The sequence below is a fragment of the Hemicordylus capensis genome, chromosome 1 (assembly GCF_027244095.1).
Source record: "Hemicordylus capensis ecotype Gifberg chromosome 1, rHemCap1.1.pri, whole genome shotgun sequence".
NCBI classification, from domain to species: Eukaryota; Metazoa; Chordata; class Lepidosauria; order Squamata; family Cordylidae; genus Hemicordylus; species Hemicordylus capensis.
The window spans coordinates 7,994,721-8,020,895 of NC_069657.1; the positions used below are offsets into that span (position 1 = coordinate 7,994,721).

The window sequence follows — 26,175 nt, forward strand, 5'->3', positions numbered from 1 at the left end:
GTTTAAGGAAACACATTTTTTGTCCAGAAAAATGTAGGAATCGTAGTTTCATTATATGGAGGAAGAAGTATAAACACAAATATTTAAGGTTAGGAATATACAAACATTGAGAATTCTTCACTAGACATATACAGAATGTCTTGACACACTTTAAAGGTTAGATGAGCCTGATTCAGACATAATGCTATATAAGTCTGTACACACGTGCACAGATGTCTGTACACTTGTACATGTTTTCATGGGAATGACTGTGCCTCAGTGTTCCCACTTAACAGGGATTCCCAGATGTTGACTACAACTCCCAGAATCCCCAGCTGCAATGGCTTTTGCTTGGGGATTATGGGAGTTGTAGTCAACATCTGGGAATCCCCGTTAGAGGGAACACTGCTGTGCCTATGTTCGTTTTAAAAGTGAATCTGCATACAGTCCACTCAAATATATGGTACAGCTAGGAAATGTACTGCTCTACCTATGTTCAACATAACTTATCAACAATTGTACCTGTGTGCGCTATACACTCATTGTACAAGTGTTCAATGAAACATGTGAATAGGGCTACACTGACATAAGCTTTTCAGAAGGAAAGCCCACATCATACACCTAACGAAGCAGGCTCTGGTCCAGAGGTAGGCAACGCTGACTTTCCAGCTGTTGAAGAACTACAACTCTCATCAACTGCAGCCATGTGACTGGGAATGATGGTAGCTGTAGTTCAGCAACAGGTATGGAGAGCCAACATTGCTTGTCCCTCTAGCCCACAAAAGCTCGTGCTGCAACAGATATATTCAACTTTAAGGTGCCTCAAGGCATTCTGTGTATGCCTGTCAAAGAATTCTCTGGATGTTTTCATATTCCTAACCTAAAACATTCACCTTTAAGGGCCCACAGGTTCTTTGCTGTTTGTGTAACACAATAATGCACTACTAACATACTAATGACAACGGGTACAGCAACCAGCCTCAGAACTGACAATGAAGACATTGAAGTGGTGGAGAGCTTCTGCCTTTTAGGATCAACCGTCAACAGTAACGGATCCAGCAGTCAAGAAATACGCCACAGACTAGCACTTGGTAGGGTTGCAATGAAGGCCATGGAAAGGATATTTAGATGCTGTGACATGTCTACACCTACAAAGATTAGAATAGTTCAGACAATGGTTTTTCCTGTGACACTCTAAGATTGCGAAAGCTGGACTTTGAAGAAGCAAGATAAAAAAGCATTGATGCTTTTGAACTTTGGTGGAGAAGATTTTTGAGGATGCCACGGACAGCCAGGAAAACAAACAAATAGATCATGGAACAGATCAATCCAGAATTTTCACTTGAGGCATAAATGACCAGGCTCAAACTATCATACTTCGGACATATGATGCAAAGACCCAGCTCCCTTGAGAAGTCCTTAATGCTGGGAAAAGTGGAAGGAAAGAGAAGAAGAGGACGACCAGCAGCAAGGTGGATGGACTCAATTGCCCTTGCATGTGTGTACATACGTGTGTACTGGGTGCCATCACTGGCCCACCTGCTGTGCAGCAAGCTGCCAATCCAAGCGATAAGTGTGCTTGTTGCTTCAGTTGCTACTGCATGGATGCACTTCATAGTAGGCATGCAGAAACTCCACCACCAGAAGCAGCGTGATGTGCTTTAGGGTGTGCCTTGGAAGCAGTGAGTGCACCTGTCACTTGAATCAGCAGATCGCTACATAGTACTGGCTTGCTACGCAGTTATTGTGTATGAGTTATTAGACATTATCAACATATTCAACAAGCCTCTTGCACCCAATCCTATGTATCTTACTTGGACATGGAGAAGAGAGCTGGTCTTGTGGTTGCAAGCATGACATGTCCCCATAGCTAAGCAGGGTCTGCCCTGGTTGCATCTGAATGGGAGACTTGATGTGTGAGCACTGGAAGAGATTCCCCCCAGGGGATGAAGCCGCTCTGGGAAGAGCAGAAGGTTCCAAGTTCCCTCCCTGGCAGCATCTCCAAGATCAGGCTGAGAGAGATTCCTGCCTGCAACCTTGGAGAAGCCGCTGCCAGTCTGTGAAGACAATACTGAGCTAGATAGACCAATGGTATGACTCAGTATATGGAAGCTTCCTAGGTTCCTATGTACTGAGTGTATTTATGTTACTTGAAAGTCCTACTGCGCTTAACTGGGCCTACTGCCAAGTAAGTCATGCACAGGATTATAGCAGAGGATTAAGCCCCTTTTAATCACAGAGAGAGAAGCATTGGCACGCATAGCTCCCCGCACTCACCCAGCATGCCAGCACACCATTCCTCTAAAGGCAGCTCAGCTACTACTTTAGAGTTTGGTCTATACCCAGAAGAGGGGTTCAAATTAACCACTCCCCCACAAGCAATTAGGTAACCTTTTAACCGTATTAAAGGGGACCAGTTTCACCGGAAATGACCCATATACAACCATTTGTAACCACCTGCAGGCCAGTGTGCTTAATTACAAAGCCTTAGCACTCCAAACACCTCAGCACATTGATGGCCATGAGTAACTAGTCATTTTGCAGAGATAAGAAAAAGCAGTCTCTCTGTGCAAACAGTTGTGTGGCTTTGTTGTAGGCAGCCATCCAGTCCCTGATCACAAGTGAGGGCCACAAGGTGCATTTTAATTAAAGCATTCAAGAAGATGGATTAGAAGTCTGGGGTTGGTGTTTTTATTCCAGGCAGATACAACCTAGTTATTTACCCCTGTAGCCCTGGAAGAGGACTCTGCTAGAAGCACAACAAAGGTTTGATCAAGGGCCTTTTCCACACAGCCTGTGAGCAATTCCTTGCTCCGGACTTGCTCAGAAACCCTTTGCCTACCACCTCCCTCTGGCGGACACTGGGACAAATACCAGCAGCTGAGTTCGGTTTTCAAGTCCCTGCCTGAAGTTTTTGTTCTTCTCCAACAAACTCAAGAGAAGGCGCCACGATGGCAAAATCGCCCTCAGAAGAACACGAAGCACCGTGTCCAAACGGCCTCCCCCCATCTTGGAAGGCCAGGTCAGGGACCCAGAAGGAACGTGAGGCAGGAGGCGTGTCGCCCTCCGAGAGGGGATGCCCGATTCCCAGTCCAAAGAAGCGGGCGACCCAAAGGAAAGCACCGAGGCGAAACCTGCGGGGGGCCCACGGAGGCCACCTGGGCGAAGCGCGCACGTGACTGGGGGGGCGCCAGCCTAGCAAGCCAGGTCGAAGTCGTCGCGCTCCTGGTTGTAGTCGAGGACGTGTTGGCGGATGCGGGAGGAGTCGGTCCAGGTGATGAAGTCCTCCATGGCGCGGGTGACCAGCAGGGCCGGGTCGGTGACCACCTCGGGCCCGACGCGCACGTGGCCCTGCTCCACGAAGGTGACAGCGGCCTTCATGGTCTGGGCCATGCGCAGCTTGAGCAGCAGCGAGGGCAGGCGGCGGCGGCAGAAGGAGGAGGCCGAGACGCGCTCGCACTGCTCCAGCGAGCGCTTGGAGCTCACCAGCCCCAGCGCGTAGAGCTTCTCCAGCAGGGCGGCCGTGCTGCGCGCGCGGAAGGCCGCCGAGGCCGGCGCCTCGCCCAGGTCCCGGAGGCGGCGCGCCAGCTCCCGCACCGCCCGGCTCAGCTGGTTGTAGCGCGTGTAGTCCTCCCGGCGCGGCAGGCGGTAGCGCCGCAGGACCCGCACCTCGGCCAGGTTGCCCGCCGCCGCCTCCCAGTTCACCAGGTCGAGCTTCTTGAGCAGCTTCTGCTCGTGGAACTTCAGCTTGCGCACCATCCTCCTGGACCAGACGCAGCGGGCGAGGGAGAAAGGAGAAGGCGGCGATGCAGCGCGACGGAATGCGGCGCGAGACGCTTCGGCCGCCGGGACAAAAGCAAAAGTAGCTTGCTCCTGCAACGAACGAGGCCCGTCTGGCTTGCTGGCTAGCACCAGCCACGTGGGAAGGCCCCGCCACCACTTCCGTTTCCGCTTTGCCCTTCTAGGCTCGCACCCGCCATAGAGATCATCATACCATAGTGGTCCATCTCAGAGGAAGCTGCCATATACTGAGTCAGACCCTTGGTCTATCTAGCTCAGTATTGTCTTCACAGACTGGCAGCAGCTTCTCCCAGGTTGCAGGCAGGAATCTCTCTCAGCCCTGTCTTGGAGATGCTGCCAGGGAGGGAACTGGGACCCTTCTGCTCTTCCCAGAGCGGCTCCATCCCCTGAAGGGAATATCTTCCAGTGCTCACACACCAAGTCTCCCCTTCATCTGCAACCAGGGTGGACCCTGCTTAGCTATGGAGACAAGTCATGCTTGCTACCACAAGACCAGCTCTCCTCTCCATATCCATCTCATGGTTTGTCTTCTTGTTTGGGGGTCTTTTAAAAAGCAGTCAGAGATGAAGAAGCTCTTGTTTTGACAAGAAGCTTATATCAGACCCCTGGAACATAGGAAGCTGCCTTCCACCGAGTCAGATCATTGGTCCAGCTAGCTCAGTATTGTCTGCACAGACTGGCAGCGGCTTCTCCAAGGTTGCAGGCAGGAGTCTCTCTCATCCCTACCTCGGAGATGCTGCCAGAGAGGGAATTTGGAGCCTTATGCATGCAAGCAGGCAGGTGCTCTTCCCAGAGTGGCTCTGTCCTCTAAGGGGAATATCTTACAGTATTTCCCGCACATGTAGTCTCCCATTCAAATGCAAACCAAGGCATATCCAGCTTAGCATGGCTGGTACCACAAGACCAGCTCTTTCCCCCCTTGTTTGGGGATTTTATTGCATGTTTTTTCATAGCTGTCAGCTGCTTTCCTTTATATTTACAGAGAAGTTGAATATGTAATATTTTAATTTATGTAAACCACCGCGAGTTTAAGGAAGTCGGGTGGTCAATAAATTTGCTAAATAAATATTTTTCTGGAGAGGCAACTTCCGAGTTTCTGTTGGAGGCCAATTTCCCAGGACGTAAAGAGCTGCTAATGGAAATCAAGAAAGAAAGAAAGAAACCCACAGAGTTGAAGTGGGAGATATTCATCTAAATCAGTGAAGAAATCCAGTACTTTCAGTCTGGATTTCAGAAGAAATCCAGTACTTTCGTGACTGCGACTGGGCTGCAGAGGTGTTTTCCTTTTCTCCCACCTGGCAAAGAGAGGAGTACATGGTCTTTCTCAGGCAGCTCTTAGTTCTGCTTTTCGCTCCAAGTATTAATCAAAATCACGATAAAGTCCTGAATTGTTAATATCTCCTGTACTGCTCCGGGGGGTGCGGGGGAGAAAAATGTGGTGGGCTCTACCGAGCCTAAAATCTTGGTTTTGTCACTCTAGCTTTTTCTTCTTCTTATCTCTATGATTGGTATACTGAGAACTCAGAGGAAGTACAGACTAGCCAATCAAACCCGGTACGGAGGAGAAATCTTCGAGAGCCAATAAGAGGCCATTATCGTCTCCCAATGAGAGCCTGCGGAAGGCGCAGCCAATGAGTGGGTGCCCTTGGGCTCCGTCCGACCAATCAACGACGGCGGTTAAAATTTAAACGTGATCTTTGGCGGAGTCTAGTATATTGCTTTGCGCAGCGGTTTGAGTTCGTGGGGTGTGAGGTAAGTGGAGAAGCTTCCTCAGAATTTGGGGGTCAAGGAAGCTGGCCCGGTGGAGGAATGAGCTGGAGCAGGCTGAGGGGATGTGAAGGGTGGGGAATCCTACTGGGGATCTTTCAAGGCTTTTCTTGTTCAAAAGGGAGAACTCAAATGAAAAGGGTCTTGTAATGAAGGTTCTTTATTTTTATGTGTCTAAAACGTTTATACCCCGCTCCTCCAGTACACTACTGCTTGGGGTGGCTCACAACATTAGTCGTACTTATTTACTTACTTTATATTTTATCTATTTTATTAAACAAGCTAAAAGGCCAAGCTGAAAACCACATTTAAAATTACATATTTTAAAAGGTATTAGTAAGAAGCTAGAAATCTTTGTCGTATATGCTTGTAAAATGGCTAATCTGTTTTGTTTTATTTTAATCACAAGTCTTTAAGTGTTACAATAACTGTACTGGCTGGTATGCTGCTCATTTATTTAATTGCCCAGTCAATAACAGGTCTCAACTACTAGTAAAATCATTTTCTGTGGATTAGACTTCTATTTAATTTTGTAAACTTTCCTATATGTAATTGAATTTCTTATTAATGTGCTTATAAAAGGGAAGTCAAACAAATACTACTATGAATATTTATATACTGCTTTTCAACCAGAATTTTGAAAGTGGTTTACATAGTAAAGTAAATAAATAAGATGGTTTTCTTTTCCTGAAAAGCTCATAATCTAAAACAAACATAAGGTATTCATAGTAGTGGTGGTTAACACCACCAGCAGCCACTGGAGAGTTGCTGTGCTGAGTCTGGATAGGGCCAGTTGTTCTCGCTTTCTTAAATATAAGAGAATCATCCCTTTAAAAGATGTCTCATTGTTTAGTTAGCAGGGTTTAGAACAGTTTAAAATTTGTAAGATTTCAACTTTCATTTTATTGAATAATGACCATCTATCTATCTAATTCTCTTAAATGTACCTATCGCTAATCCCATGTGTGGCAGCTCTCGCGAGAATTCCACTCAATGGCACAACTTTAAAAGTTTGGGAACCCTTGTTTCAGCACATAAGGGGAAATCAGCTTCCTGAAGGCTATTGTGGCTGGGGATAATCTATATATATAATTCTCCTGGGTGTGCCCAGGAGAAATGCGTCCCGGCAGCCCAGCTGATTGGCTGGGCTGCAGGGGGCGCCTGATTGGCTGGCAGCACACCCAGGAGAATTCGCTTGCTGGGCGGCTGCGGAGGCAAGGCGGCGGGCCCAGGGCCGAGGCGGCGGAGCCCAGCGCGATGGCAGCGGGCCAGGCCGTGGTGGCGGGGCCCAGCGAGCGGCGGGCCCGGCGAGGCGGCGGGGCCCAGCGAGGCGGCGGGACTGGCCGGGCTGGGCCCGGCCGCGGAGGCAAGGCGGCGGGCCTGATGGCGGCACTCTGGGGCCGGACGCGGCATCGGCGGCGGCACTCTGGGGCTGGCCAGGCCCGCTGGTGGCGGCGGCCGCACTCTGCCCCGCCAGAGACGGGGGGCGGGAGGAGAGATAGAGGTGGCCTGGCCGGGCCTGGCCGCGGAAGCGAGGCGGCGGGACTGGCCGGGCCCGGCTGCGGAGGCGAGGCGGCGGCGGCTGCACTCGGCCCCCGCAGGGCGGCGGCGGCCGCACGGGTCAGCTAGTAGGAATTATAGTATAACATCAGCTGGGGACCCAGGATTGGGAATCTCTGCTCTAATGCATAAGGGGAAATTCCCTTATAAGCTCCCAAAGAGCTTATGGTTTCCCATCTTGAAAAGGGAAAGAGTGCAGAGGCAGGGATGAAAGAAGCCAAGATTATGATTACCTGTACTTGAGCTGAAATCCTACACACAGTTACTTGGGAGTGAAGTCTCATTTAAACTTAGTGAAATTCTGAGTAAGTGTATTTAGGAACGTACTGCAGGATTTTGTTGAAGATGGGGCGGAGAGTAGGGATGTGCATGGAACTGGCGGGGGTAGGTTCGACGTTGGGGTGTGTGTGTGTCTTTAAGGGCGGGGGAGGATGCACTCCCCTGCGTTTCTCCCTCCGGCACGCCATTCCCTAAAAGTCCGGCGGGGCGGCAGCATACCTCCCTGCCGCCCCGATCTGAAGTTTACCAGATGTAACCGTAAGCACTAGCTGTGACTGTGCATGCTGTGTATGTGTGCACATCTCGCACGCGCACCTGACAAGTGCAACATGCGAGCACGCATGGTGCACGCAGTCGCAACTAGTATTTCCAGTTACATCTGGTAAACATTGGAACCGGGCAGCATGGAGGTACGCTGCCACCCCGAAGGGTTTTTAGGGAATCTTGCGCTGGTGGGGGAAACGCGGCTGGAGGGGGGCAGTGTAAGTGCATCTCCCTCCCCCCTCCCTTAAAGCCATCTCCACCACTCACCGTGGAACCTTTGAGCCAGCTAGAGTTCGAACCGGTTCAGAGGCCCGTAAAAGGGCCTCCAAACTGGCACATCCCTAGTGGAGAGGAGGGGTTATACATTGAGTAAGTGCCAGTGCAAAATTGTACTGTTCCTCTGCCCTGATGATATGTCTATTTCTGCACTGTTTTTTTGCTTCTTTAATGAACAAAACTTGAAGATCACATGTAGCCTCCCATTCTGTTTGTATTTATTTGCCATTTGGTGTATGTATGCCTTGCTCCATTCAACCCCTTCGGCTGTGTGTGTTGATACACATAGAAACTTTTGAATCTTTGGTCTGATCCAGCAAGGCTCCTGTTAGGCCTTTCAGCTGCCTATAGTGCTGCGGAAGGCTGAATCTTCTTTAGACAGGACTCCAACAGACCATATTATGCTCTTTTAAAAAACCTTTGGGTTAGTCTGGGCATAAAGCACTCCCATATAATCATGAATGTTTCCAGTGGCCAGGATTCCCTTTGGAATTAGGTGGGTTGCTTTATCTCTGTGGTGATTAGTCTTTATGCCTTGCATTGGCTATTAAGTAGCCATGAGTTCAACTGAATGCCAACAGGTGTTAAATTGTAGCAGAACAGCATTCCTTTTGAGTCAACTTAGTTCTTCTGGCCTTAATTCAATTTAATGTCAGCAGGACTGCTGCAGAACCTTTGACTAAAAAATGAAGACAGCGTGTGCATTTTTTGTTTGTTTGTTTTACTGGCTTTTGTTTTGAAAACAGGACCCCATGAGGCAAAACCACTTTGCTCTTCAAGGAAACTTAGACACGCTGCTGTACTGAGCACAACTTCTGTCTATTTTCAGGGGCTGGATTTGGAGCCAACACCCGCTTGCTTGTGGAGAACCTGTACTCCCTTTCAGGCAAGTGGTTATAGTAGAACTGCAGTGTGTCAGTTGTTACTCCAAGAATTTTAGTGGTTTGCCCACAAAATCTGTTCACTTTTTGCTTGTGGCAAGAAGGATGCCCAGCAGTCTACACACCCTGCCCTGAGCTCCTGTATGCATTGCAGTATGGATCAGTTAAAGAATTTTAGTGTCTCCTGCTATTTCTTTATTTCTCCATACCCCAGTGCGAACAAGAGAAGTCCCTGCTTCTCCCCTGTGCCCTCTGTGTGTGCCAGAGGACTTGAATGAGGGGAGGCGGTTAGTTGCCAGCACAAATGTGGGTTGCCTAGTAGGCCAAGCTAATATTTGGCAACCTCTGCCCTGAACATTTTGTCAGGCTCCCTGTATCGTATCAATTAACCCAAAAACCAGAGTTGTCAAGATGCGCCATCTTCAGCACACAAGCTGGGGTAAAGTATTTATTTTTATAAAATGTTATGTTCCACTTTTCAACAATGAAAAGTTCTCAAAGCAGTTTACTTAGCAAAATGTGAGAAGATGGTCAGTATTTCACCAGAGAAACTGCGGTATCTTGTCTGTGATTCCTCCCTCTCAACTCACCTGAGCCAGCAAAAGCATGCATTTAGAGATTAGACTGTCTGATTTCATTGTACTGAGGGCTATACTATGTATTGGAGTGTGTGTCTATACACACAGATGGGAGGTCCCTCTGCAGTTGGCACCAGCTTGTCTGATGGCCACTCAAAGATGGGCCTTGTCCATCGCTGCCCCGAGGCCTTGGAATGCACTCCCTGTTGAAATAAAAGCCTCCCCATCTCTGATAACTGCTAAAAAGGCAGTTGAAGAAACATTTGTTCACCCAGACCTTAAATTAGACTCACAGATTTTAACATGGTTTTAAATTTTTAATTGTTTTAATGTGTTGATTTTGTTTTAGTTTGTGTTTTACTGTGAACTGTCCAGAGACATGAGTTTTGGGCAGTGTATAAATCTGTTAAATAAAGAAACAAATAAAAATATATGTGGACTAAGATTACTTTGATGCAAGCAGCTTAGCAGTGGAAAATGCACCAGGAGGGAGAACAAAAATATCTAATATAAAATATTTCCCACTTCTTTGTGTATTTAGAATAAATAAGATGGCTACCAATTTTGCCACTCTGTATAAAAAGGATCTGAGTACCAACTGTCTCAAGACAAAACTTGTCCGCCGAAAGTCCATTAGGCAGAAGGAAAACCGGTACATTCAGTTCAATAAGGGCAGGCAGTTTGGACTGATTGATGTGAATACCCAGCCATCAAGGGACCGGGAACTTTCTTGCCTGGAGGAAACTGATGGAATTCCTTCCCCAAAGAACAAGACAAAGCCAAGTAAGTAGAAGCTGGTGGCTAGTGCTTCTAACCAAACCATGGTTTTATAGACCCGGTGCTGCTCTTCCTAAATTCATAGAGTCATTAATCAGCGTGTGCCACTTTGGGAACCATTATAGTTGAAAAGTGGTATACAAGTATTGTGAAATAACACAATAAATCATTACTTCCCCCCCGCCCCCCAACTTGGATCTCTCAGATTTAGGCAGCTGTACTTGGGAATCAGTCCTGTAAAAATCAGTGAGACTATTTGAAGTAAATATGTATAAGACTGCTTTTTTTCAAGATCTCTTTAATGCACAAGTAAAATAAAACATAAAACAGATGTTAAAAATAGCAAACGTTTCGATGTCACACATCAGCTTCAGTGCTATACAGTGGTGGTGAAATGTGCTCTTAAACACAATAACTCAACATCATAACTCAGAAAAACTGACAGTAATTACCCAATCCTGTTACAGTGTCAACCAGTCCTGCTATAAAACCTCCAATGTGGAGTAACACCAAGGCAGAGTATTGAATAAAAAGATATTCACCTTGGCTGTGGAGGCAAATGTGAGGAAGCAGAAAATCAGGGAAGCTTATATAGAACAGCTGTGTCCCACTATAAATGTTAAAGAAGAAATAAGGAAAGTGATTAAATTCATTAGCTGTTGAGTGAGGGTGGGAATTCTTACTCTCTCCCTCTGCTTATGAGACCATGGGGTTTTTGTAACAGGACTGGTTGACACTGTACCAGGATTGGCTAATTACTGTCCGTTTTGCCAAGTACTGATGTTGAGTTACTGTGTTTAAGAGCACATTTCACCATCACTGTATAGCACTGAAGCTGATGTGTGACATCAAAACATTTGCTACTTCTAGCATCTGTTTTATGTTTTTACTTACACATTAAAGAGGTCTTGAAAAAAGCTTGTGTTATTTTGGAGAATGTGTATTTCATTGCCATTTTACCATCTTATTCAATGTATAAAACTTGGCTATTTATTCCAGTGTAGTTAGTGGGAGGAACTTTAATTATCCCTCTTTACCACATAGTTCAAACCGGAAATGTCTCAGTCAAGACTCGTGGTCAGGCACGCATAGAAATGCTGCAGCGTTACAAAGCTGAAAAAGAACTTCGAAAATTAAAGGAGCAGCGAGATAAGCCTTTGTTCAAAGTTGGGCGATACAAACCAGAAAACCCTTCCTTCCTTCCTCCAACATCACAGATCCCAGTTCTGAGCAAGACAAAGGAGAAGGTAATGACTGATGTATCTTAGCAACTTCTATATGTTACTTTTTCTGTCGTTCACTTGGATCTGGTTCATGTGTAGTAACCAAATCATGCTTTGGACTCTCTCTCTTTTCTGCATGCTGATGCCCATAGTATGCCTCCAAACTAGAAATGGGACTTGCAGTTTGAACTGTTTCAACTTGCAAACTTTCGCATGGACATTTTGTTTCATGTATGGAATGTTCTGATACCTACCATCCAGAACCGTAGAGGGAAGCACCTCAAAGTGGGCCTTTTGAAAAGGCTCCAGTCAATTTTGGTATCATTAAATTATAGAGTTAGCTGGTTTAAGATCTGTCCTAGTACCCTCTAGTCTTACAAAACTGGAGACCAAGCTTAAATCCTTTTGACACTCTATATCATAGATATGCTGTCTTAGTGAGGATTTAGCATTATTATACCCTAAAGTAACCAGATGTTCCATGGTGAAACCATACGCCCCAGGTTTCTCAGTGAGTATTTTTAACCAGTAATCGGTTAAAGGGGTCTTTTACAACAGTGGTTTGTTAGACTAGCTTTTTTTGCAGTATATAAAATAACTTCCTGATATAGTATAGCAGAAATAAATAGGATTGTTTTGAAGATACATTCTTCATCAAAAGTGAAATGCAGTAAGGAAGTATCCTTGTAACCTGACTTGTTTTCTTTCAGTTCAGATCAAAATAGATAACGTGTTCAACAAGATCAACTTTCTGCTCTGGCTTGCTGGTTATGGAGGAGCCAGTCTCTTACCAATGCTGGAGATTGCTGCTTCTCCATGGCCAGCAAATCTGTCTGCCTCCTGAAATAATCAGGAAGAGAACAAATCATATTATAAGGCTACCTTAATTCTCTCCCCCAGAACCATCACCAAAGAATAGGGATGTGCACAAAACAGATTTTGCATTCTGTTTCGAGCTTGAAACAAAATGCAAATGGTCAAAACAACCAGTCCGACTGGTTGTTCTGGCGGAACAAACAAAAAAGTGTTTCAGCCATAGGGAACAATGGGGAAACTCAAAACACCCCATTGTTCCCCATGGATAGCTCCTAGGGACACCAAAGTGGGTTGGGTAGTAGGGCATGATGGGTGCTACCTACTATCCAACCCACGAAAGAAATTGGCAAGCAGGCAATTAACAAATTCTTAACCTTACTAAAAAACTTGTTTACAAACACCTGCTTGTTGGGTGGTAGGTAGCATCCATCATGCCCTACCAGCCAACCCACTTTGGTGTCCCTAGGAGCTACCCATGGGGAACAATGAGTTTGCCCCATTGTTCTCTATGGTTGGAACAAGCTGCACTTGCAGAGTGCAATACATTTTGTAACCCTGTCTTGAAAAACACTGCAGAAGCACACAGTAAAAGGGAATTTGTCCCTTCCAACACAGAACATTCATTTCAAACAGGCCAAAAAAGAATCACCAGTGCAGAGTCCATTGCTAGCCACAGAATCCATTTCTGCACTGCAGTAGAGTCATTGGCACAAGTTCCTCCCTCACACACAATTATTATTCTTTGTGTTACTTCCTAGCATTGCAACAGCTGCCTCAACAACACCCTTAGCAGCAAGCATAGCCATAAGCTCAACTAGAGCAACTTCAGCCACATTTTGGAGTACACCTTGCAGTGCAGATTGCAGTGCAGACCAGAGCAGTGAGTGAAGTACAAGTTAGTCTTGAAGCCAGACATGGAGCTCATCACAGCAATTGCCAAGAAATAACACACAGAGCTGCCACTTTTCATTTCTTACCACAACACTATCTCACAGAGAAACCAAGCCTCAACTCAAGGAAGGAAGACACCCAAGTTCTGCCTTTGTCAATTTGAGATCCAGCAAAACCAGTTAGTTAGTTATAACAGCAACAGCACAGCTTATTATACTCAGTGCTGAGAAAAGAAAACCACAAAATCAAACCTTCCTTTCTCCTCTACTGATGTATCCTCCTCTTCAAGAGTGGCAAATGGGCTTTCTCTGCCTCCCAGTCCTTTTTAATAATCTTGAAATCCCCACCCCAGCCAATGGGGGCACAGTTGCTTATGACAACACTTTGCAAGCCAATCGGAAGCCAGTGTCAGAAAACCAATCGGACAGGGGGAAAGGGGCATCCAAAATGGTGCTTGAAACATTGAAACGTTTCAATTGAAATGGGGGTGGTTTTGCTCTGAGCTAAAAACCCTTTATTTAAAGGGTTCTGTTTTGAGCTCAACACTGGAAACAGCCTGTTTAACCAGTGGAACATTCTGCACATCCCTACCAAAGAAGGTCCTGAGTTTTTGTAACTCACTAGGAGTCCTCTTGACAATGAACATTCTGCACCTTTTCATTGGTGTACTTGCACTATCTTGAGTTGCTACACCAGTGCAAGACCTTGGATGTTTTGCTGTTCAAGTGCAGTGCCACAGCTCTGGATGCTGCCCTGGCACATATCTTTTGGGGGGTTTTTGGTACCCCATTCTTATTCATGTTTTACTTCTGTACAGCAGTCTGCAGGAGTAGGTTGTAAAGTCAATATGGTACAGTGGTTTGAGTGTTGGACTTAGACTGTTGGACTAACCCTGAGGGCAGGGCTAGGTGGATGTAGATGATGACCCTGAGTGGCTAGGGGGAACATAGGAAACTGCCATATACTGAGTCAGACCATTGGTCTATCAAGCTCAGTATTGTCTTCACAGACTGGCAGCGGCTTCTCCAAGGTTGCAGGCAGGAATGTCTCTCAGCCCTATCTTGGTGATGCTGCCAGGGAGGGAACTTGGAACCTTGGGGGAAAGACCTGATTAAGCTATGGCTCGTAATGCCTCTTGATTCCACTGAAGTTGCCAGGCAGACACAAGGCAAGTGCTCTCTCTGTTAATGGGACATTTCTCAGGCAATCGCTCCAGAACATTTGTTTAGCTTCTGAAAGAAAGGCGCTGGGATGAAATGGAATACTGTACTTGCCAGAGAGCATTGCTATTTGTATTGTTGCCCGATCACGCACTCACTAAGGCTGAGGTGCTGATTTAGTGTCCCTACCCTTATCTGTTGTCCAGTTAGCCATTTCCTTAGGGTGTTATCATACTGGTATGGCCATTCTTTCTTACCCCTTTTTGACTCTTGCTCTTCTTCTGTGGCTCCCATGCTTAGAGCCAGATCATGAAGGCAAAGTGTCTGTGGGAAGAGAGAGTGAGGAGGTGCAGGCAGGCTGCTCTCAACAGAGCTCACTGAGCAAAGGATGGAATGAAAAAAATCTAGTAAGTGGTCTCATAATGTTGAGACATAGGAGTGGGGTTGAACACTCAGTTCCCTGAAGCTATGTAGAAGTCTCGGTTAGAGGGCTTGTCAGCCTTGGAACACGATGGGCAGATCTCTAAAATGCCACATAAGGAACATCTTCATGTACACTTTTAACACAGTATACAAACAGCCTGTATTACATTTTAAATGAAGCCATCAATATTACTTGGCATTTGGCTTAAAAACAACTTCCTCTTTTGTCTCTGGCTATTCCTAGGTGGCGGCGGCAGCAACAGCACTTCCAGTGCGAGAAACAAGATCAAAAGCCAAAAACCAGTTGGAAGGAACAAGTAAACTTCCAGCTAGGCCACAACCTTTAGCGGTTTGTCTCCTCATTTTTATTCTTGGTCATACTTCTGAATGTTGAATGCAGAAAGGCGCTACCAAATGCATAGCAGTTGACTTGTAAACCAGAGGCTGATGGTCTCTTGTTCTTGTGGGGTCTTTTGCAGCCCCCATAGCAACTTCTGCATTGATAATTAATGTAGTTACCATCTGGAATGAAACCTGGGGAGGGAATTCCCTTTTACTTGAGAAATGGGCTTTCCCTCCCTGTTCTGTTCTCTCAGTTAAAGACTTCTACATAGTCCACCAGCAAAAATAAGGTGGCATTTTTAGGGACATATCCATTTCATATTTTGCATCCGTTATGCGTTAGCCAGCTGTTTCTGCCAGAAGGTTGGATAATAGTTAATTTGAATCCTTAATTTGAATAAAATATTACTTTTTATTCCCTTGAGCTCCCTACTGTGAGTTAATGGTCTAGACCAGGGTTTCTTAATCTTGGGCCCCCAGATGTTGGATTACAACTCCCAGAGTCCCCAGCCACAAGGGCCATGTCTGGGGACTTTGGGAGTTGTAGTCCAACAACATCTGGGGGCCCAAGGTTAAGAAACCCTGGTCTAGTCCATTTGCAATGTTCATGGTTAAGAGTGAACAAACCCAGAAATCGCAAACAAATCTCAGTCCAGAAACACCATGACTGCAACTCAAAGGGTTACATGAGGCATGTCTAGTGCAAGATTCTCTCTCTCCTCCTCCCCCGCCCCGCCATGCCACATTAGGAACATAGGAAACTGCCATATACTGAGTCAGACCATTGGTCTATCTAGCTCAGTATTGTCTGCACAGACTGGCAGCGGCTTCTCCAAGGTTGCAGGCAGGAGTCTCTCTCAGCCCTATCTTGGAGAAGCCAGGGAGGGAACTTGAAACCTTCTGCTCTTCCCAGAGCGGCTTCATCCCCTGATTCAAACTGCAGGAGCAGGATTGCCTGCAGGAACTGATTTTGAAGCTCCTGCACGGCTTGTCTTGGGACATAGGGGCTGCTGTTCAAGAAACATGGTAAAAACTCTCTCCCTACCAGCGCATAGAGCTAGTTGCACAGGTCTCCAGGTTCTAGCCCTTGTAGATTTGACTTCCAGGAATCTGATATTGTAAACAGTTGCTTTTAAATGATCTTGACTAAGTATTTGTCCTCTTAAAGGTCTTTACGTAATTCTTTACTTGCATTTTTCTGGAGAAGAAAATAATGGAACTCTTCGGGGGACAGAATAGTAGAAATCTCATATGTTCTGTGCTGACTTTATCATATAAAAAAACACAAACAGAATAAAGGCTTGCCCCATTTTCCTTGTAGTTCTTAACAAGTATGGGAACTGGAAGTCCGAGTCAGGTCATGGAACAAATTAATTGTTCTAAATTCCCCAATAAATTGTCAAAGGTGCCATTTATTTTTACCTGGTAACCTATTGGGGCAGGCATGTAGGCTCCTTGTGTTTAGTCTGCAGCTGGAACAGTTGAAAAAAAAATCTCCCTGTGTCTTTCACATGCTGATCTGATGACCAAACTTGAATAGGAGCTTACAGTCGATACTGTAAAGCCTCGTAATCTAAAAACTAATGTAACTGTTGATTTTTGAAAAGCAAAAGCGTTGGTTTGAGCATGGACCTGAATGATCGGCTACAGTGTCGAGGGGGGAACAAAGGGAGGCACATAAAACAGCCAGTTCGTAATTGAAAACTACACAGGGATGTTTAGACTACTATATTTCTGGCAGTCTTTTCTGCAGATCTTCACCAAATTTGAGAAGGTAATGGCAGTGATCATGTACTTGACCTAGGTCAAATTTGAGAAGGATTGGACAAGTGGTTTGAATGTTAAACTTCATAGAAGCTTACGCCTTTTCAGCATGAGTGCAAAACTTCAGCCCTCCAGCTGTTAGACTACAACGTCCATCTCCAACCAAGTTGCCAAGGATGATGGGAGTTGTGGTCCAGTAGCTGAAGGCCAAAGTTGTGCACCCCTGCCTTTCAAAAACATTAATGCGGGAATTTTAAGTGTTTGTCTGTCTCCTTCCTCTTAAAGTATATGTTATAGAATTTCTTCTGCCTTCCTCTTTGCAGACAGCACCCAACTATACCAGCAAGGGCTGTGGTCTGCAGCCAGCTCAGCACAGACAGAAGCAGAGCTGTGTAGACAAACCTCCCCCAAAAGAAAGAAAAGGTATGGATTTCACACCCTGTGATAGGACTGACCTGGACCTTTAGATCCACTTTGAATGCATAACCCATGGTTGTGTATGTGTGGAGACTGAATATTCAAGAGGCTTCCTGCCCTATTCAGAGGGCTCAGGTTGGATTACAGTGGCTGGATGCAGATATAACATGAAGTCATGGTTTTGTGTAATATCTGAATCAGAGCCTTCCCATCAACCATGGCTTGTTTGAAGCTGACAAACCAGGATCCGTGAGTACAGTTTGAAGTTGGCTTACAAAACACAGTTTGTGTAAACCGCAGTTGCACTTTGAATTTACAGATCTTTGGCAAATCATAGTTGGGACCATTGCTCCTCCTTGGAGGGCTGCTACACAATGGAGACTGGAGGGAACACGCGAGTCTTCTGCAAATGGGGAAACACGAACAGTGAGCGGCTCTAAACCCTAGTTTTGCCTGTTGTGTGTCTGGAAGCTTAAGCTGGCATGCATTCTTAACTATGGTTAGCGCACACCATCATTTCATGTTAAAACTGAACCCAGCCAATGACTAGGTCTACCTGACTTAAATAAGAACAGCCTTGCAGGTCAGGCCCAAGGCCCATCCAGTCCAGCATCCTGTTTCTCACATAGTGGCCCTCCAGATGCCCCTGAGAAGCCCACAGGCAAGCAGCTGTGGGCTTGTTTGCAACCGCTCCCGGAGATGGACATGTCAGCCTTGTAATGTGACCTGAGGCTACTCCTGTAAGCTTTGCACTGATTTAAAGCTTAAGCATTTTGAAGATGGGAACAGCACTTTCCCAGGGGTCCTGTAAGAACGTGCTATCACTTAGCCTTCTTCCCTTGCCACTCTCCCAGTTACATTAAGAGCAAGGGACCCAGCCAATATACTGTGAAAAGAATTGTTCATATTCATCTAAAGAAATAATAAGGCAGGGGCACTCAAACTTGGGCCCCCAGATGTTGCTGAACTACAACCCCCATCACCCCCTGGCCACAAGGCCATTGTGGCGGGGAGGTGATGGGAGTTGTAATCTGGCAACATCTGGGGGCCCAAGTTTGAGAACCCCTGGAATCGGGGTGAATGCCCTTGATCCGTGCTTTGGATGGAAGCTTGTGGGGTGGTAGTAGTGTAGTGTAACACTGTGCTTGGCACTCTGGAGAGCCGAGTTGAAGTCTCCTGTCAAACACCAAAGGGCACGAAATACTGTGGCTATACTTGGAACTGGTTGTATTTGTTAATAAGGTGAATGTGACTTGCAACAACTGCATACCAAAATCCAGCAGCCCCTGCCAACAGTGCCTGTCGAGTTATCGGAAGTTCTGTGCAATGGCGTTATTCACTGTTTTCTAGAAATACAGATTTAGGAGAATCCACATGCATGCACCGGATTTCAGACCTAGAAATACTTTCCATTAGGAGTATCAAACTGTAGAGTTTAATCCGCAAGGAAATCTCCTGTAGTATCCTCATGAAAATAACGGGAGGCTGCAGAAGATCAGTCTGAGGCAGAAATCCTCTGTCCACCTAATTAAGAACTCTTATTTGAATATGGGTGAATATATGAAGCTACCTTCGATGAACAGCCCTGTATTGCCTGCTCAGTACTCAAGCCATTCAGAGCTTTATAGTTAATAACCAGCACTTTGTATTTGGCTGGAAGCTCATTGACAGCCAGTGTAGTTCTTTTAAAATGGGTGTAGGTAATATAATCTCTTCAGGTACCCCCAGAAACCAACCTGGCTGCTGCATTCTGTACCAGCTGCAGTTTCTGGGCTATGTACAAAGGCAGCCCAATGCAGAACCCATTGCAGTAATCAAATCTGGATGTTGTTGGCATGTGCACCTCTATTTTAAAGTTGTTTATCTCCAGAAATGGATGTAGCTGGTGTATCAGCCAAAACTGATAGAAAGCCCTCCTGGCCACTGCCTCAAACCAGGGAGAGGTTTGGGTCCAGAAGTACTCCCAGGCTATGTACCTGCTCTTTCTGGGGGAGTGTAACCCCATCCAGGCAGATCTAAGCCACTTCCAAAGTTCAGACCTCCCAAAATGAGTACCTCCCTCTTGCTTGGATTCAGCCTCCAGTTTGTTCTCCCTCATCTATCCCATTACCACCTCCAGGCAGGCATTTAGGGATGTCAGGCCATTTCCTGATGAAGTTGACATGGAGAAATAGATTTGGGTGTCGTCAGCATATTGATAACACCCTGCACCAAATCCCCCGGTGATCTCTCCCATCTTGATCTTTGCAAGACAGGACTGTGTGTGCAGTACACACAGCCTAGCACAAAGGTTTCAAGCTCCTTGTCTTCAGGTAGCCCTTTCTACAGTACCTGTCAAATAGCCCCTGCACATTGCAGAGGATTCTGGGGTGTATCCTACAGGTGTATTCTCAGTTCACACGGGATGTGAGTCAAGCTGTCTCAAATAAATGAAGTGGAAAGTCATCAAATGTGGGATTGGGTTATTGTTATGCCCCCACTTGAGGACTCTGAAGAAGGCGGGGTGGGCAGTGGTCTTACTGGGAAGCAGGGAGACGTTTGAGGAGAGTCAGGTTCATGATCCGAGTAGGGAGGCATCCAAGGCAGGCCAGGGTGAGTCTTTGCCGCAGGAGGAGCCGACAGGGAGGAGTTGGGGTCTGAGCAGGAGGTCTTCTGGGAGGCTGTTGTCTCCCAGAGAATGCAGGCAAGAGAAGTGTCATCGGCAGGTTATGGAGTTGAGAATAAGCAGCCAGTTATCGGCAAGGCGGCAGCAAGAGACTGATTGAATTGATAGCAGCTGCTGGGGGATGAAGTGATTGTGTGCACCTGGCTGTTGGTTATAAATTCTGCATAGGCAGCTGCCATATACGGAGTCAGACCATTGGTCTACCTAGCTCGGTATTGACTACACAAACTGGCAGTGGCTTTTCCAAGGTTGCAGGCAGGAATCTCTCTCAGCCCTATCCTGGAAATGCCAGAGAGGGAACTTGGAACCTAGATGCTGTTCCCAAAGCGGCTCCAAACCCTAAGGGAAATATCTTACAGTGCTCCCATGTAGTCTCCCATTCAAATGCAACCAGGGTGGACCCTAAGGGGACAAGTTGTGCTTGCTACCACAAGACCAGCTCTTCTCTCCTCTCTGAGCACAACACTACTCAGTTTGTGCCCTGAGTAGGGATGTGCATGAACCTGTTAGGAGGCCCTTTTACGGGTTCAGAGGCACAAAGGTGGGGGGGCAACTTTAAGGGCGGGGGAGGGTGCACTTACCCCTCCCTCCACTTCTGCCCCACTGGTGCTCTGTTTGTAAAGATGCCGTTGGGGTAGCAGCATTCCTCCCTGCCGCCCCGTTCCCTCCTTGGCGCGCTCGCCACTTCTGGCCAAGGAGAGGATGGGGCGGCAGGGAGGTATGCTGCCGTCCCGGTGGGGTCTCTACAAATGGAGCACCAGTGAGGGGAAACCAGAGGGAGGGGTAAATGCACCCTCCCCTGCCCTTAAAGGTGTCCTGCCTTCGAACCGTCCCCTGCCGGTTCCATGCACATCCCTAGCCCGGAGCAGATTGCTGGAGACAACACATCCAACCAGCCTCCATGGCTATAGTCTGCTGCACAGTGACCCTAGAACTCAGATCTTTGAAATTCTGCTAGAAGGTCTAGTAGTTTATTGGATTTCTGTTGGAACATTGGTGCCCTGACTATTTGCTTCTGTGTTCCAGGAGTGACTGGTTGCTCAGACCTAGTTTATCAGTAAAGCTGAAACCTGAGATGCTCTTATGGCCAGCTACTGTGTCATAAATTCATGATCAAGTAATCCAGCTTGGCAGGCTCATGACAGATATGTTAAAGAAATGGATGTGATAGAATTATGGTTGGCCCTCCTTCCACATATTTAAATGATGTCAACACAGATGAAGACACTTAAACAACAGGGTCAGAAGCAGGATACGTCCTGAATCCCTGATGTGTTGCCCTCTGATGCAGCTGTTCTGTTACAGCTTGGTACCATTGATTTCCCCCGCAAAGATCTTTATACTCTCTTCTTACATCAGTTTTTAAATTATGTTCATGCTAAATGTTTCTTTAAGTCAAATGTGTGGTTCTGATGCTGCTGGACGCTTATAAAGCTTCCTAATGCCCAGAAGTGCAACGTTTCAAGAGCACATGACCTTTTCTTCTTCTTCCAGGGGTGCAACCTTCAGCCCCCCCAACCACAAATGGAAGGATAACCAGATCTACAGCTGCAGCTCTGACCAGAATACCCCGGGCATCACAAATGCCTACAACTGCAGGTGGGTGAAGAGCTGAAACGGTTACACTGTCAAACTAGCAAGTCTATAGCTCTCTGTCACTTCAACATCTGCCTAACTTCACTTACACCATTCCTTTTTCTCTTTAATTCATATCAACTTCATAACATCTCTGTAAAAGACTTAGCAAATGTTTCTTACTTGCCTTCCTGTGCTTTTGTTGTTGACATGGCATTGGGCAACAACCTTGTGGTGAAAAAGCTCCTTTAGAATAATGCAGAGTATGTCCTTTTTAGGTAATCTGTCACAGAAAAGAGTTACAAATAAAGGAAAGCAGCAGAAAGAGATAAAAAATGAAAGTGAAATGGTAAGTTTCTATTTGATCTTTCCTATGGTTTTTGTTAGGCATGAGTAGATTTCCTTAGATCTGGACTGTGATCCGTTGTAACCATAAGGAATGGGTTCTGCGCCTGTGTAACTGTCCCAACATCCTTGTGGTTCTGCAGTTCATTTTCAGGAGTACTTCCAGATTTCATAATGTCAGACCAAGTGTGCATACATTGCACCCTCAATCAGAGGGGGAAATGAAGCTCTGGCTGTTAAAAGTGTTTTTGTTTAATTGTGTGCTTGTTTTTATATTAAAAAACACATTTTTGCTACTTCACTATTGTGCAATTTTTTAAAAAATGAGGTGCCTTTTGCAGAGGGAGAACTTCATTTTTAATGTTTACCTTCCATGGGGTGGGGGGGATGACAGAAGAGAGATCAGAAATACCTTCTTGTCCAGCTTGCAAAATTTCAGAAATGTGCCTCTGGAACAGTAGTGGGTTCTAGCATTTTGTTGGTTTGTTTGAGTTTCTATACCACTTAATATAGAAATCTCTAGGCAGTGTACAGATTATAATATAATATAATTATAATAAAATATAAAACACTTAAAATTCATAAAAACAGATAAAAATCACAATAGATAAAAACACATTAAAATTTAAACTTCAGTTAAAAGAAAGGGAAAACAGGTACGTCTTCAGGGTCCTCCTAAAAGCAAACAGAGAAGGAGATGCTCTTATTTCAGCAGGGAGCACATTCCAAAGTGCTCTGTGGGGCAGCCACAGAAAAGGCCAGGTCCCAAGTTGCCACCAAACGAGTTGGCAGCAACCAGAAGAACTCTCAAGATGATTTTAATAGGCAACAGGGTCACGACAAAAGGTGCAGAGAATTCCACAAGTTGATTATGCATTGTGTGAAAAAGTACTTCCATTTGTTGGTCCTAAACTTCCTGGCAATCAATTTCATGGGATGACCCCTGGTTCTAGTGTTATGTGAAAGGGAGAAGAATTTTCTCCACACCATGCATGATTTTATAGACCTCTATCATGTCTCCCCCACAGTCATCTTTTTTCTAAACTAAACAGCCCAAGGTGTTGTAGCCTAGCCTCATAAGAAAGATGCTCTAGGCCCCTGATCATCTTGGTTGCCCTCTTCTGCACCTTTTCCAGTTCTACAAGAAGTGGTGACCAGAATTGTACGCAGTATTCCAGGTGTGGCCGCACCATAGTTTTGTATAAGGGCATTATAATATTAGCAGTTTTATTTTCAATCCCCTTTCTAATGATAAGTCTAGCAAATTCTCATGTGTTCTCAAATGTGTCAGGATTGCATGAGAACTGCGCATGGCCTGGTCCTTTAGGGCAGACAGGTGATAGAGAACATGACAGATAAATGTAGCTTTTGTGTCCTGTTGCAGGCTTTGCATGATATGAAAGAGAACACGCTGGAGCCAGTCAAAAGAGAGGACAACTCCTATATCCCACTATCTGTAGACAATGGGCAGGATGAGGCCTTCCTGGAGAAGGAAAACATGCCAGCATCTCGCCTTCCAGATCCTGCACCACCGAAGAGAAACCGCTCGTTTGCCCCTCAGAACTTCCTCTTTAAGCCTCTGGAGGGCTTGGCCACCTACAAAGTAAAGCCAATGACCCCTTCCAGGGCAAATGTCTTCTTATCACCCAATCTTACCTGGAGCCCCACAAAGACCACCAGGTGAGGACTTCTCCTCTTTTGCAGTCTGAATAAACAATGCTGTCTGGGTCCTGTGCCCTGGATCACATACCATTTTAATGTAAAATTTCAAGGAGGCATACAGTCTAGCAAATAACAGTGGAATGCTTCCTCCAGTATTGCTGTTCAGTTTGTGTGTGTTTTTATTTAAAATTGATAGCCACCTTAAACATCTCCATGTGAGAGGGGAAAGGTTATATGTGCATGCACACACTTGTATGCACAAAAGCAGTCATGATCGCTAGCTCAAGTCTTTGAGGTTCCTCCAATGTAGAAGGAATCCAGGGCTGTGGTTAACCCCTGAGCCTGAGTTGTTGGAAGCCATTGCACTTGAAGAAAGTAATCCGCCACAAACGTATCCACTGCGTTGTTGGCTTCTGACACAGGAACGCAGTGCAGCTTGGGGTGGAGCAGTTCCCTCCATCTCTCAACCTGCAAGGAATTGATTGGTTGACCTCTTATTACCTGACACAAGAAAAGAGAAGATGGCGCAGATCAAGAAGCCTCTTCCTTCCCCCACTATAGGCAACAGCACGTGCCTTCTGCAGAAGGCCTGCCTTAAACTGAGAACTAGATCATTAAGTGCATCTGAGCTATGATATTATGCCAATTCAAAATGTATTAAGTAGATGGTTCTTCCCCTACCTAGTAAAGACACAAAAGAAACCAGGCCACTGGACTGTCCTCTAAGAAGTCAGTCTTCCCCCATTGAAGAAATAACGGAGAACCTTCCAGAGTGTCAGCCTGCACTGGAGTCGCTGGAGAACGAGATGGGTACGTAAGACAGTTTTTATAGCATGCTGACTAAGCTGTGAGCAGAGGGTCCCCAATTCCAATCTTGCTTCTACCATTAATTCACTTAGGCAAACCACTATTCTCTTCACCTCGGTGCCTCATCTGCATTATAGCAATAATATTGATATATTAGTTTAGAAAAAAGACGACTGCGGGGAGACATGATAGAGGTCTATAAAATCATGCATGGCGTGGAGAAAGTGGAGAGAGAGAGAGAGAGAGAGATTCTTTTCCCTCTCACACAACACTAGAACCAGGGGTCACTCCATGAAATTGATTGCCAGGAGGTCTAGGACCAACAAACGGAAGTACTTTTTCACACAACGCGTGATCCACTTGTGGAACTCTCTGCCACAGGATGTGGTGATGGCCAACAACCTGGATGGCTTTAAGAGGGGTTTGGATGACTTCATGGAGGAGAGGTCTATCAATGGCTACTAGTCGGAGGGCTGTGGGCCACCTCCAGCCTCAAGGGTGTGCCTCTGAGTACCAGTTGCAGGGGAGCAATGGCAGGAGAGAGGGCACGCCCTCAACTCCTGCCTGTGGCTTCCAGCGGCATCTGGTGGGCCACTGTGAGAAACAGGATGCTGGACTAGATAGGCCTTGAGCCTGATCCAGCAGGGCTGTTCTTATGTTCTTATATATCTTTCAGGTATGTTGTGAGAGAAGCCACTTAATGGCACAGTGGGGAAATGACTTGCCTAGCAAGCATGAGGCTGCCTGTTCGAGTCCCCGCTAGTATGTTTCCCTAGATATAGGGAAACACTTATATCGGGCAGCAGCAATATAGGAAGATGCTGAAAGGCATCATCTCATAATGCGTGGGAGGACGCAATGGTCAACCCCTCCTGTATTCTACCAAAAGAAAACCACAGGACTCTGTAGTCACCAGGAGTTGACACCGACTCAATGGCACACTTTAACTTTAATATTGTGAGAGACAGTCCATGTGATGTGAACATTCTAGAGCATTATTAAAAATGTGAAGCATTATTATTTGTAAGGCTGCACACGTTTTAGTTCCATAAAGCACAATTTAATTGTTTGGATGATGGGTGATACCGCGTTTTGTGTCTGTATAGGAAATGAGTCTCTTAAAGGCTGCTTTTCCTCCCAACGATGACAGTTAACACCAACTTCCATGTCAACTGAGTGTTTACAGTTATTGAAACTTCAGTACCCTTTGGAAAGCACCTATACTGTGGTTATGATAGCATGCACGTTGAACATTTTAATTGGTTGAAAGGCAAATGATCAGCTAGAAATGTTTGATTGGTGGAACGTTATGAGGTGCTGTCCTGTGACCTGGATTGTTTCCAAGCTGTATGCAGAGTTTGACTGTGTCTCCTATAAAATATCCCGTTTTCCAGAAAGTGCAGTGGGTGCCATTTCCTGTGGAAGCGAGACCTCTCTGCAGCCTGTCGTCCCCCCTGTAACTGAAACGCCAGAGCCAGCGCCAGCAGGGGAGCTGCAACACGATGTGCCCTATTTCAGGTTTGTGCAGATAAAAAGGCAGAGGAGTCTGCATTGCTCCCCTGCCATGTGGTCAAAGGAATGCTTGGCAATGGAACGCCAAGGGATGCCCCTAGCCCCTCTGTTGGAGATTTGCCTTTGCAAAATGTTCTCCAGTCGAGAGAGCCTCTTTTTGCCACCTCAGTTGTGCTGTCCTGTCTCTGGGTTAGCCACTAAAGGCCACTGATCAGCCATCAGCAGGACACTCTTCCCTCCTGCTAACGCGGAGCCATTAGCACCTTGGTAGATTTGTTCCCCCTGCCGGCTGGCGGCATCCCGTCACTAATGGGCAGCTGCTCGCAAACTCTCACGAGCGCTGCCACACATGGGATTAGCGACAGGTACGCCTAGGAGGCATAAATATACAGATTATGAAGGAGATTCAGA

At 46.1% G+C, this 26,175-nt stretch overlaps 2 protein-coding genes across 10 annotated transcripts in view; one reads left to right on the forward strand and one right to left on the reverse strand.

Moving 5' to 3' along the window:
* Positions 1-2,192: 2,192 nt before the first annotated feature.
* IMP3 (IMP U3 small nucleolar ribonucleoprotein 3) lies at positions 2,193-3,955 on the reverse strand. The gene has a single exon (XM_053284053.1). The coding sequence runs from the start codon at positions 3,736-3,738 to the stop codon at positions 3,175-3,177; it is 564 nt and encodes a 187-aa protein (XP_053140028.1). The 5' UTR covers positions 3,739-3,955; the 3' UTR covers positions 2,193-3,174.
* A 1,392-nt stretch (positions 3,956-5,347) lies between these two features.
* DLGAP5 (DLG associated protein 5) overlaps positions 5,348-26,175 on the forward strand; it is a 39,588-nt gene continuing 18,760 nt past the window's right edge. For 3 of the 9 annotated variants that reach the window (XM_053284044.1, XM_053284046.1, XM_053284045.1), the window contains exons 1-11: positions 5,573-5,621; positions 8,756-8,812; positions 9,927-10,168; positions 11,207-11,409; positions 14,920-15,024; positions 17,105-17,204; positions 21,358-21,462; positions 21,717-21,787; positions 23,168-23,463; positions 24,131-24,255; positions 25,647-25,770. In XM_053284044.1, the coding sequence (XP_053140019.1) occupies positions 5,590-5,621; positions 8,756-8,812; positions 9,927-10,168; positions 11,207-11,409; positions 14,920-15,024; positions 17,105-17,204; positions 21,358-21,462; positions 21,717-21,787; positions 23,168-23,463; positions 24,131-24,255; positions 25,647-25,770 (1,460 nt within the window). In that variant the 5' untranslated portion in view covers positions 5,573-5,589. The other 6 variants (XM_053284049.1, XM_053284047.1, XM_053284048.1 and 3 more) reach the window with 6 other exon arrangements.

Coding starts and splice junctions, on each gene's coding strand:
- IMP3 (XM_053284053.1), bottom strand. CDS start 3,738: ATGGTGCGCAAGCTGAAGTTCCACGAGCAGAAGCTGCTCAAGAAGCTC.